This window comes from Carassius carassius, chromosome 3, assembly GCF_963082965.1.
Source record: "Carassius carassius chromosome 3, fCarCar2.1, whole genome shotgun sequence".
Classification (NCBI taxonomy): Eukaryota; Metazoa; Chordata; class Actinopteri; order Cypriniformes; family Cyprinidae; genus Carassius; species Carassius carassius.
Genome location: NC_081757.1, coordinates 44,387,909 through 44,401,527, shown reverse-complemented (window position 1 = coordinate 44,401,527; position 13,619 = coordinate 44,387,909). Strand labels below are relative to the sequence as shown.

The 13,619-nt window shown below is 40.4% G+C and overlaps 1 protein-coding gene across 2 annotated transcripts in view; it reads left to right on the top strand.

The window, feature by feature from the left end:
• LOC132127547 (calsequestrin-1-like) overlaps positions 1–13,619 on the top strand; it is a 38,210-nt gene that overhangs the window by 22,017 nt on the left and 2,574 nt on the right. The window contains exons 2-7 of one of the 2 annotated variants that reach the window (XM_059539456.1): positions 6,745–6,777; positions 11,371–11,464; positions 12,761–12,861; positions 12,921–13,032; positions 13,123–13,196; positions 13,593–13,619. The exon at positions 13,593–13,619 is cut by the window's right edge and continues 104 nt beyond it. In XM_059539456.1, coding sequence (XP_059395439.1) covers positions 6,745–6,777; positions 11,371–11,464; positions 12,761–12,861; positions 12,921–13,032; positions 13,123–13,196; positions 13,593–13,619 — 441 coding nt within the window. The remainder of the gene's footprint in view (positions 1–6,744; positions 6,778–11,370; positions 11,465–12,760; positions 12,862–12,920; positions 13,033–13,122; positions 13,197–13,592) is intronic. The other variant, XM_059539465.1, reaches the window with a different exon arrangement.

The following is a 13,619-nucleotide window of genomic DNA, read 5'->3' as shown; positions in this document are numbered from 1 at the left end:
AAGCATTTTTACTTTGTATAATGTACATAAGTTTTTTTTTTTTCAAGTATCTATAATTTTATAAGAGTAACTTTTATTGCACTACATTCCAAAGCATAATATTGTACTTTTTACCCCACAACATTACTGTACTGTTTAAGCCTATTGAATGTGGACATTTTCACCTTGCTCTGATATTTCATAATAATTTTCAGACGGAGTTCTTACTCTTTCCTTAAGCTATATCATTGGACCCATCTCTCTTTAATATATATTTAGTAGAATATGTTTAGTAATAAAACAGTTGTATTTTATTAGGGTATCTGTAGGCTACAAGTAACGTTACTGGACATGTACTCCGTCCACCACAGGCTAATAAACTAACGTTAGCATTTTGCTTGCTTGCAAATGATCGGTTGATACCACACTGGCTGGCTGACAGACAAACAACAGACTTGCACAAAAGTTGTGCATTGAACGTAAGCTTTCCCGTGATCGATGTATACTAACGTTATATTTCACAATTACAAACTTACCGGGAGGCTCCATCATCGACTCCAGCAACGAGGTAGCCGTATCGATGCCTCCTTCTCGTCCCAAACTCGCCGGTCTGTGCCCGTAGATGGTGTCCATCATTTCTAGCCACTTCCAATTTTTTCTGTGAACACCACTCCGGCTGTTGTGGTCTTTCACCTTACGATAGTCACTCCGCAGTTTCTTGCATTTAATGCGGCACTGCTCGGACGTCCGCTGGTAACCCTCGACAGCCATCCTCTCAGAAACATGCTGAAAAACCTTTTCGTTTCTCACCATGCCATCGAGTTCCCTTTGCACCCTTTCTTCACCGATGATACCCAAGAAGGTCTGCACCTCCTGGGTCGACCACGGTAAAGTTATGCTGCGCGGCGACATTGTTGCGACGTTGTTGTAATTTAAAAATGGCGCCTCGTGTGTTGTGTCTTTCCCCTTGCGGCACGTGCAAATGACGATTCTCTGTCAACCAATCAACGTTCTGCAGTGAGTCTAGCTCCACCCTTTAGTACCGTTCCACTGTGCTAGGTACCCCAACGGAAGGGTACCCAAAAAGTGGTACGGTACGGTTCGGCTTTTTGGTACCATTCTCAACTTTTGGCAGTGGAAACGCAAATAAAAGGGTACCGACCCGACCCGACCCGTACCGTACCGTACCACTCGGTGGAAACGCGCCATTAGATTTCTATGAGAAGGTAAAAACCCACTACACACCTTAATTTCCTAGTTTTTGAATCACTGAAAAGGCACTTGTCAAGATAAGTAACTTACAGCTCAAATAAAACACTATTGCTGTGGTTTTTCTGGCAATCATTGTAAGGTGACCGATAAAGACAGAGAACATCTCATCTTTTCTATGTTAGGCCTCTTTGTTTAAGCAGACTGTGTTTATCTGTGGTAGTGATGCAGTTGGTGTAGATCAGAAATCCAGGTCGTATTATACTTTTTCCTTGAACTTGATAAATCATCCATCATTCATGGTCTGAACCCGTCATGTTGTTCTCTCGTACTTCACATATATAGACCAGCCGTGTGCAAGTTTCCTGGCCGCCCGGTGGAGACTTACATAACAATCTCTGTGTGCTTCATGGCACATATGACTTATTAATGCAGGAAATGCTGGTTCACGTCACAAGCTGTTTCCCCGACACAAATACAGCCATTCACCACTAATATCAGACAATCATGGCTGTTTGTTCAGTTTGTTGTTGTTTTGGCACAAACAGATTCATGGGTCGATAAACAGTATTGTTATCTTTTATAATTTATAATTCCCCTGTCAATTATGTGACAGGTTTTCTTTTAACCCGTCGGTATAATTCATGTTCACATCTGCATGTGAGTCTTCATATTCATATAGCTGTAAACCAGATGGACAGGGTGCATCTCGACTCCATCGAAGCTTCAGATGCTTCATTATCTTTCTCTGTGTGTTTTCCATCATGGCTGTGGAGAGTGTGTTCTTTATGAGTTCATATTCCAGCTGAATCACGCTCTGAAGAGCACTTGCATCGACTCCTGAGATCCATTGCATTAAAGTACAAGACACAGCTGACTCTGGTGAGGAACTGACGACATCATATGTGACAAAAGCAGCTGGAGGCACAGTATAAGAGAAAACAGATGCAGTTTAATAAAACAAGAACTGACTGAAAGCTAAGTGTCACCTGCTCACAGAAGATCATTTACAAAGTGTCTCAAACTAAACTTTCAATATCTTTTTGAATTTTGCACTTTAGATTTTTGTCTCACAATTGTGCGCTGTCATTTGCCATATACAGTATAAACTTCTGAGGCGGGAAAACAGTCTGCATTAAAGACATAATCTTGCATTTTTTAGTAAACAAAGTCCAAATTATGAATATAAATGAGAATATAAATATCATGAGAAAAAATGTCAGAATTGTAAGACAAATAATCAAAATTAAGTTTTTCTAATCAATCATGTTGCTCTGATCTTCTTTTTTAATTTCCTTCATTTTTTTAATGTCTTGTAATGTCCTTCATACTCAATTTGATAGAAACTAATTTTAATTTACACATTTAATTACAATTTTAGTCTTGTTTTCATAATAAAATAACTTGTATATTTGTTAATATTAACTATGAAATCTTTTGTGCATTTATTTAAGCTTATTGAATTTCCACTGTGAATGAAATGTGCTGAATAGCCTTGGCTTTCCTAGCCTTCTTCACACCTGAACCAGAATTGAATTCAAAACAGTGAATCCCTGGCAGGAAACACATGAATAGGATCATCAGGTACAACCCGAATTCCGGAAAAGTTGGGACGTTTTTTTACATTTTAATAAAATGAAAACTAAAAGACTTTCAAATCACATGAGCCAATATTTTATTCACAATAGAACATAGATAACATAGCAAATGTTTAAACTGAGAAAGTTTACAATTTTATGCACAAAATGAGCTCATTTCAATTTTGATTTCTGCTACAGGTCTCAAAATAGTTGGGACGGGGCATGTTTACCATGGTGTAGCATCTCCTTTTCTTTTCAAAACAGTTTGAAGACGTCTGGGCATTGAGGCTATGAGTTGCTGGAGTTTTGCTGTTGGAATTTGGTCCCATTCTTGCCTTATATAGATTTCCAGCTGCTGAAGAGTTCGTGGTCGTCTTTGACGTATTTTTCGTTTAATGATGCGCCAAATGTTCTCTATAGGTGAAAGATCTGGACTGTAGGCAGGCCAGGTTAGCACCCGGACTCTTCTACGACGAAGCCATGCTGTTGTTATAGCTGCAGTATGTGGTTTTGCATTGTCCTGCTGAAATAAACAAGGCCTTCCCTGAAATAGACGTTGTTTGGAGGGAAGCATATGTTGCTCTAAAACCTTTATATACCTTTCAGCATTCACAGAGCCTTCCAAAACATGCAAGCTGCCCATACCGTATGCACTTATGCACCCCCATACCATCAGAGATGCTGGCTTTTGAACTGAACGCTGATAACATGCTGGAAGGTCTCCCTCCTCTTTAGCCCGGAGGACACGGCGTCCGTGATTTCCAACAAGAATGTCAAATTTGGACTCGTCTGACCATAAAACACTATTCCACTTTGAAATAGTCCATTTTAAATGAGCCTTGGCCCACAGGACACGACGGCGCTTCTGGACCATGTTCACATATGGCTTCCTTTTTGCATGATAGAGCTTTAGTTGGCATCTGCTGATGGCACGGCGGATTGTGTTTACCGACAGTGGTTTCTGAAAGTATTCCTGGGCCCATTTAGTAATGTCATTGACACAATCATGCCGATGAGTGATGCAGTGTCGTCTGAGAGCACGAAGACCACGTGCATCCAATAAAGGTCTCCGGCCTTGTCCCTTACGCACAGAGATTTCTCCAGTTTCTCTGAATCTTTTGATGATGTTATACACTGTAGATGATGAGATTTGCAAAGCCTTTGCAATTTGACGTTGAGGAACATTGTTTTTAAAGTTTTCCACATTTTTTTACGCAGTCTTTCACAGATTGGAGAGCCTCTGCCCATCTTTACTTCTGAGAGACTCTGCATCTCTAAGACAAAGCTTTTATAGCTAATCTTGTTACAGACCTGATATCAATTAACTTAATTAATCACTAGATGTTCTCCCAGCTGAATCTTTTCAAAACTGCTTGCTTTTTTAGCCATTTGTTGCCCCCGTGCCAACTTTTTTGAGACCTGTAGCAGGCATTAAATTTTAAATGAGCTAATTAAGTGGATAAAAGTGTAAAATTTCTCAGTTTAAACATTTGCTACGTTATCTATGTTCTATTGTGAATAAAATATTGGCTCATGTGATTTGAAATTCCTTTAGTTTTCATTTTATTAAAATTTAAAAAACGTCCCAACTTTTCCGGAATTCGGGTTGTATGATAATGTGATAATCATGTAAAACAAGGGCATTGCTGACTGGCAGAGGAGAATAAAGTGTACGTGAAAATGATTGAGCGCTGAATGCTTTCAGCTTCATTAGATATCGTCTCGGTGCCTTCAGGATTGTAGGTATGATTTTAATATGTCTTGCTCTGTGGTCATATTTCCCAAGCGGATTCATACGGCAAATGTTCACTGAAGTGTTGATACTAAATTTTGGTTCATCAGATTAAAAGCATCATTCTTTTTGGTTGGCTCTTTGGCGCCTGTCATCACTCTGCAGTGGGGTGGAGCTGCTTTACAAGCGTCCTCTCTCTGGAGGATGTTATGTGTGGAGGGGACAGAAACAGACGCTGATGTTATCGAGCTCAGTGATGATGAATCAGAGATGATTCAACTGAACTCAATCACTCACTGGACCATCAGCACAACCCAGCGTCTTCACACTCCTCCTCAGGGAGAAAGATGCACTGTAAATCTATCACAACAGAAGACATGACAGACACATTAACTCTCAACAGCCAATTAATGGCAGGTTTGGTTTGATTAACATGAACTCTTTTAGAGTAACTGCCGTAACATCTGTGCAGTCCTCATGTGTTGTGTGCATCTTTAGATTAGCTGTTCAAAATGACTGTGTAAATGCTAGTGAATCAGAACTGAATATATACGTTTTTTATGTAATGATTGCTTTTTTTAATTCCAATGCAGTTCTTGAAATTGAACTTAATTTAAATTGAAGATGGAAAACTGCAATTCAAATGAGAATGTAAGGATTTAACTGGAATTCAAAGAAATGTGCATACCTTTAATACTAAAGTAATGATAGCTCAGATCATTTTTCAGTGTTGGATTGATGAAGTCTTGTTTGGAAGTTTTGAAAATGTTTCAGAAACCTTGAATGTTTCTGTCCTTACACGCAGAGAGAGCAAGAGACAGAAGAACACATTTAGCATTGAGCTGCTGAACTGAAAATGTCTCTAGGTTAGACTGAATTGACCTTCTCTGGTACATATTTAGATATTTAAAGATTTTTATATTTTTTCCAGAATCAATTAACTTCTAAAGTGAAGGTCAGACCTCTCCGGTCATGTTCAACATCACAGAATAAAAGGAATAAAACATTTTGATGGGAAAATGTGTCCACTGGGCAATTCAGTTTCTCTTTTCCATCTAAAGCACAGTCATTTGAATTCGACCTTTCGGTCCTTTGACACTAAACATCCATGATTGTGTCAAAAATGATTCAGATGTTTAAAGAAATGCCCCTTTTTCTCGGTTTCTAAGCTTCTCTCTCGGTCTGAACACATGCTGTCAAACATGAGTCAGCTTCTCACAGCTAAACATACTTCAGCATACTTCAGAACAATGTTTATTTTACAATAATAATAATATCAGGATCTAACAAAAATGTTTAAATTGTTTTATTATTTAACTGTCTTTAGATACCTTTGAAGGATTGGGGTGGTGGAGGTTATATTGTGAATATTGAACAGTTAAAAGAGATGAAAGTAAAAGGTGTTTATTTTTATTTATTTTTTTATTATTATTTTAAGTTATTGCATGCAGCATGGCAGTTTGGAAGTTAATCTAAATGCTTAAATATAATGTCCCACCCACACTAAACCCAATCCAAATCCTGAATGGTAGCAAGCATCAGATAAACGCTGAAGCGCCATGTCATTTTAACTGGCTTTTCCAAGAATCGTGTTTGACAGGACTCATTCTCAAACCCTTCACATCACAGGAGCAATGCTACACCAGGTGCGCTCCTGAGCAAGTTTGCTTATGTGGTGCAAACATCTAAATGTGTTCGTTTACAGATCATGAACAATAGTAAAAGTGTTTTGAGCTCATAACATAGTAATGTGCAAGGATCTGCACAAATATAAACATTTATTAATTGAAAATCTGCCACTGTAATCATGCTTTGTGTGAAATATGAACAAAGTTTGATGAAATTACACTGTAAATAAATTACTTGTGGGAGTTACAATAAAAGAGAAATGGATACATTTTGCAAGAAAATACTATTTCATTCTTTCTGCTTAAAAATGTCATAGTTAATTCAATGTTTAATACCCTTTAGTGTGTAATTTAGTCACTAGCAATTGTTATAAAGTAACTCCTGCAGCTTCATTTTTTCTAATTTTCTTCTCATCTATTGTCTAAGTCCACAGGAGAGTGCACAAAGCAATTTCACAACATTTCAAACTAAATTAGTTTTCAGATCACCAGCAGTTTTGGCTTTACTGTGCATTACCATCTGACATAACTGTGACTAGCAGCAAGCAGAGTTATTGTTTCTGCCGTGTTGGTTATTTCATGCTCATCTCTAAAGTCCCCTGACCTTTCTCTGCAGTTGCTAACGAGTCCCGCAGCCCTGACGTACCAGGTATGTTTAGGTCCTCAGATGACTTGTGTTTTCATCTGTTCTTCTTTTGTGTTTCTCAAGTCTGGCTTGTCACTAAAGCTTCATCCAAAATATCTGAACAGCATCCTTCCCCCCTCACTAGGGCTGTCCACACTAAAGCCCTTTTATGACATGTGAGCGGTCTGTAAGACCCATGGAGAGAATGAATGATGCTCCTTCAGACGTGTTGGATGTGGCCTGTGAGAGCTGTCACAGTGAGTTTCCACAGGATAGCACTTCCTGTGAGGCCGAGACAATGAGTGACCAGCCGCTGCCATTAACACATCTGTCCGCTTATTGACCTGTTCTTGAATGTGACGCTCACCCTGAAGAGGAGCAGAGCTTGTCCCAGCGTCTACTTCATGAGCAGTCCGTGTTAAACGCTCAAATAGATGGGGACAAACTCTGACATAGAGGAATGGAGGAATGAAGCTGAAGTGTCTTGTTGTGAATGTCGTGTCTTTGGTGCTTGTGTGCTGATTTATTACAGTCAGGGATGTAAACGCACCTGAACATGAAAATGTTCACCATTTACTCACCCTCATGCTAGTCAAAACCAGCCACATCTGTCAGCATTATTTTCATGCATCAAGTTTAAATATGTGCATAATGTGAGAATTTCAGAGAATATCAGCTTGTTATTGTATGACTAGAGAAGACTTGAGTCATACCACATATGATAGTTTAATACTATGTAAGTATGAACTGAATGTAATGTTTTCACACTCTTAACCGCACGTTTACTGCAATTAAATGAAAATGCATGAATATTATTTCAATTCATAATAAATGCAATTATGTGTACTTTAGAAAGTTTCTAACCCACTTAAGTAGAACTTAAGTACGTCTTTATCATTTCAGCATTACATATATCATCTTTGAAATATGGTTAAAGTGTAATTTCTTAATGTCCTGACTTTAATGACATTTCAGTTGAAATGAGTATATCCTGTATTGAAATACATTTCCAATGAAGTTGCAATTTAGTGCATTTAAAATATATTAACTGTATATATTAATGTAATATTGAATAACGCATGAGTCAACACATTGATATAAGTGGACTTCTTTAAAACATGGCAAACTGTGTGAAACAAGGATTTAAAATGTTCTTTAAAGTGAAACTATTACAAAGTTCACTTAAGTGTGTTAAGTGTTCACTCATGAAAGAGTCTCTCTTTAAGTCACTGAAGTGGCCTTATAAATATTAAATATTATATAATCTGCAAGGACAGACACTTCTTTCTCACTGTGTTATTGTCACGCTGTCTAGACTCTGTTTCCCTGGGTGTCCACTAGTGGGCTCACTTCCCCTTTGGCACTTCGCCGTAGGCACTAGAATTCCACTAGTCTTGTCCTTTCATCACAGTAATTGCACTCCTGCTAATTGCACCAGGTGCCTTCACTTAATTGTCATTAGCCTCCCTATATTTACCAGTCTTTTCATGTTGTCTGTATGGCGTCCTTACCCTTCGTGATCCCAGTCTTCTCGTCCTCTGAGACTCCTCGTCTTCCTGTTCCCTTCCTGTCCTTTTCCTGTTTGTTTTATTTTTGGATTGTTCTCTGGTTTTGACCCTGGCTTGTTTGACTTCGTTTTGGATTATCCCATTAAAATATCATACCTGCAATTGGATCTCTCCCTCTCCTGTGTCTCACTTGGGTCGCGATCGTCACAGAAGGACTCCATCCCTTAGATCCAGCGGTAAGTCTTTTCATGCTTCCTCCTCAGCCACGGAGCGGGATAGGAGTGGTTTTGTGGGAACCCGCCTGGTCGTGTTTCGCGAGACCAGGGGAGGTCGCCGAGGAGGGAGTGGTCGAGAGAAGGCTCAGCATCGCTCTCCACCATGGCCCCCCTTCGACCCAGGGCTCGTGTGGGACGGATCAGAGCCGCCGTCTCACCATGGCGGACGGAGAAAAGAGAGGAAGCGCACGTCAGCCGAGCCAGCGCCACTGCCCATGATGGCCGCAAGTCCAGCGCCTCTGCACAAGATGGCCGCCAGCCCAGCGCCACGAGGCAAGATGGAAGCCAGCCCAGCGCCACAGCACAAGATGGCCTCCGGTCCAGCGAGTCGAGTCAGGTTCCCGTTGACCCTCCAGAGTCGAGTCAGGTTCCCGTGGACCCTCCAGAGTCGAGTCAGGTTCCCGTGGACCCTCCAGAGTCGAGTCAGGTTCCCGTGGACCCTCCAGAGTCGAGTCAGGTTCCTTGTGACCCTCCAGAGTCAGGGTTAGTCACCGTGGACCTTTCAGAGTCAAGTCAAGTCACTGGTGATCTTCAAGGACAGAGTCATGTCACTGGTGATCTTCAAGGACAGAGTCAAGTCACTGGTGATCTTCAAGGACAGAGTCATGTCACTGGTGATCTTCAAGGACAGAGTCAAGTCACTGGTGATCTTCAAGGACAGAGTCAAGTCACTGGTGATCTTCAAGGACAGAGTCAAGTCACTGGTGATCTTCAAGGACAGAGTCAAGTCACTGGTGATCTTCAAGGACAGAGTCAAGTTACCGGGGTTCTTCAAGGACAGAGTCAAGTCATCGGGGTTCCTCATGGGAGAATTCAAGTCACCAGTGATCTTCATGAACAGAGGCAAGTCACCAATGATCTTAATGAGCAGAGTCAGGCCAACAATGATCTTCAGGAGCAGAGTCAAGTCAGCATTGATCTTCTGGAATCCAGTCTAAACACCATGGGATTACCAGAGCCTCTCCACGTCTCTGCTGAACTACTAGAGCCTCTCCTCGTCTCGGCTGAACTACCAGAGTCTCTCCTTGCCTCTGCGGAACTTCCAGAGCCTCGTCACGTCTCAGCCGAACTCTCTGAGCGCTCGACTGATCCAGTCGTGGCCACGGCGGCTACCCTTAACTTCATGTTTTCTGTTTCAAACTTGCCCAACCAGACTTGTCCTCCTGTTTATGCGGCCGCACGGATGTGGTGGTCTTCTGTTCCGCCCTAGGGGTTTCCATCCCGACCACATTGTTGTGGTGGTCTTCTGCTCCACCCTGGGGGGGGGCTGCTGTCCCTCCCCCTGATCCTCCGCCGGTCCACCTCCCTCCTGGGTTTCTTGTCTATGTCTTTCTTTCTGTTTCCCTCTAAGGATCTGGCCCTCCGTCCCTCCCCTTGATCCTCCGCCGGTCCACCTCCCTCCTGGACTCCTTGTTTTGTGTTGCACTTCTCTTGTCTCTGTTTTCCCCATTTTACCTGGTCCGCTTGTCTCTGTTTCCCCATTTTACCTGGTCCTCTTGTCTCTGTTTTCCCCAGTTTACCTGGCCCTCCATCCCTCCCCCTGGTCCTCCGCCGCTCCACCTCCCTCCTGGTCTCTTTGTGTCTTTGGTCTTCCCTTGGGTTCGGGTGGAGCATCTGGCAGCTGCTCCGTGGAGGGGGGGTAATGTCACTCTGTCTAGTCTCTGTTTCCCTAGGTGTCCACTAGTGGGCTCACTTCCCCTTAGGCACTTCACCGTAGGCACTAGAATTCCACTAGTCTTGTCCTTTCATCACAGTAATTGCACTCCTGCTAATTGCACCAGGTGCCTTCACTTAATTGTCATTAGCCTCCCTATATTTACCAGTCTTTTCATGTTGTCTGTATGGAGTCCTTACCCTTCGTGATCCCAGTCTTCTCGTCCTCTGAGACTCCTCGTCTTCCTGTTCCCTTCCTGTCCTTTTCCTGTTTGTTTTATTTTTGGATTGTTCTCTGGTTTTGACCCTGGCTTGTTTGACTTCGTTTTGGATTATCCCATTAAAATATCATACCTGCAATTGGATCTTTCCCTCTCCTGTGTCTCACTTGTTCGTCACAGTTATTCTTTTATTTCACTCAAATGTAATATGGGTTATATATGTCAGGAGTGAGAGTAAATCAATTTTGATTTTGTCATATGTAATGGTTTTGCAATGGTTTTGTGATATGTGAAGACAAAAAGAAGTCCTATAAAGGGTCAAATGATTTGGCGCTTTGGTAAGGTGGAGTCTAAAGGAAGTTTCAGTACATTTGACACTTGAAGGTAAATGACAGATGTATGATATTCTTCTTCATGTTTTTAATGTGTTGAATGTTTCTGTTATGTTATATATGCTGATAGTTCAAGCATGTGTGTATACGAGAGAAACGAAGGGTTGAACCTTCATGAAGGCATGTGTAGATTGGTCACATGCATATGTTTATTTATGTGGTTGACCCAAGCGACAGCACACAGTACATACAGTAACCACACATCGCACCTGTGTCCATATGTCCAGTCTTTGACGAGCCTGATCAAACCCTGTGTTGGTCAGATCCCTTGTCTATCTTCAGCTCCTGTTTCACACAGATTTAGAAGGTGCAGAGGCAGCACTTCTGCCATTAGCTTTGACAGCCTTGTGTCTCGTTTGGCTTCGAATACAGAGTATGAGAGAAAGGTGTCTTCGCCTCATTGGGTCGAGTGTTTTATGGCTGCATTATGGCTGTTTTACTGAATGGCCCAACACGGCTAATAAAGGACTGAATTTAAGGCTCTGCATTGATGCGCTGTTTGTTTAGCTCTGACAGACTCTGATTTAGGCTTGTATACAGTACAATAAACTCTTTCTTATTCCTGCAGCTTGCTGCGCAGGTGCTTGATGATCTTGACGATGAAGACATTGGATTCGGCCTGGTGGACTCAAAGAAAGACCGAGCTGTTGCTAAGAAGCTGGGTAAAATGGTCCATTATCTTCTGTTTTCTGACTTCTGCTCTAATTGTATTTCCTTACACTCTCGTGTTTCATCACACACTGAAAAACATTTGGTGTCGGATTTACTTTGAAATAATTTTCACTTAGAAATTGCTAGTCAATCAGAAATATTCACAAACAAACAAGTGACACATTGAATTAAATGAGAAAATGTGAAAGTAAAACAGCAATAGTCTGTATTTATTATTACAATGTGCAAAAAAAAAAAAAAAGAAAGATGAACACAGTTAGGCAACTTATTATGTATTAGCCTCATGCTTACTACAATAATCACTCATTCAGTCGTCATTTATTCACCAATTTATTCATTTTTTCCAAACCTAAATAATTTTATTTCTTCCATGGAACCAAAAAAAAAGAAAAAGAAAAAAAAAAGTTATATTTAGTAGAATATTCAGGCTGCTATTTTCCATACAACGAAAGACCAGCTCTAAAAAAGCATTTCAAAGGACAATATAACTATGAACTAGATATGAATAGCTTTAATTTTATTGACTACTGTTAACCCATTTGTGCCCAAATTTTTCTGAATGGTTTCATGCATATAGTCATGTTAATAGTGTCCTATGTGAACATGGTCTGCATTTATTTTCCCCAGGTTTTAGTTTATTTTCTTGAAAATCGTATTTGAATGTGCTTAAATTTAACAAAGATAAATAAATACTTTAACACATACATTGCTCATGTTGTTAGTTAATTAATTAACTAATGTTAATTAACGTGACCGTATTGTTAAGTGTTAACACCACCGTAACACTAGTTAATACAACTTGTGCAGTTTTCTGAAACCTTGCCATTCACTGAGAACAAATAAATAAATTAAAAAAAAATTGGTGTAGGATTTGCTTTGAAATGATTTTCACTTAGAAGTTGGTGGTAAATTTCACAAATGATAACAAATAAACACAGTATTCTAATCATCTTTATTTATAGCTTGAAAAATATATTTGTACAGCTTTTGTTTGAAGGGCAGACTGATCTTTAAGAGGTTGAAGTCATGAATGAGCAAATGATTGTGGAGTGATCTGTTGTTTTCTGCCGTTTGCATAAGTAAGACGTGTTCTTGATCTGTATTTTTTGGTACTAGAACAACATTATTATCAAAGCATTGTCTTTTGAAGTTAAGAGTTGGGATTATGGTTGGCTGATAAAACTGTTGTTCCAGGGAAATCTTTCTTGGGTAAATCATGTTGATATAGTATCTGTCTTCAATCTTCTGATGCACTCAAACAGCTCTGAATCGTTTGTTTTTGGCAGGTCTGCTGGAGGTGGAGAGCATCTACATCTTTGCAGATGACGAGATCATCGAGTACGACGGAGAGCTGGCGGCCGACACGCTGCTGGAGTTCCTCTATGACGTGAGTGATTATCATCATCTAAAGGTCATTGATTACTGACTGAGGGCTTCTTCTGTCAGGTGATCGAGGAGCCTGTGGAGATCATCAGTAATGACAGAGAGCTCAAAGGCTTCCATCACATCCAGGAGGACATCAAACTCATGGGCTACTTCAAGAGCGCCAAATCTTCACGTTAGCATGCCGTTACACATGAACCTAATTCTGATTACTCATAAACTTGTAAAAAGCAGCTTCCATAATAACGACATTGTTATTCCTCAGACTTCATTGAGTACGATGACGCCGCTGAAGAGTTTCATCCCTTCATCAAGTTCTTTGCCACATTTGAGCCAAAGGTAGATTCATTCATTCATTCATTCACAAATGGATATGTGGTTACTGAATGATGTTGAAAATAGCCTTACAAAGCAAGAACAAAGTACAGTGAGATGGTCCTGTGGCTCAGTGGTAGATCTTTTGCAGCCGCACAAGGTTGTGGGTTCGATTCCCAGGGAACACATACTGGTAAAAAATTAATAAAAATGAATTGTATAGCCTGAATGCACTGTAAGCCACTATGGATAAAAGTGTCTGATACATGTAAATGTAAAAAGACTCTTTGTCTCTCTACACATACAATTTACAGTTAGGTAGAAAAAAATAGGTTTATTGTATACTTTGTAATGAATAGAATCCTTTAATGATCTCTGTATTCATTGTGTCTGGTCTGCATTATGTCTAAATGTTTCCAGATTGCTAAGAAATTAAACCTGAAGATG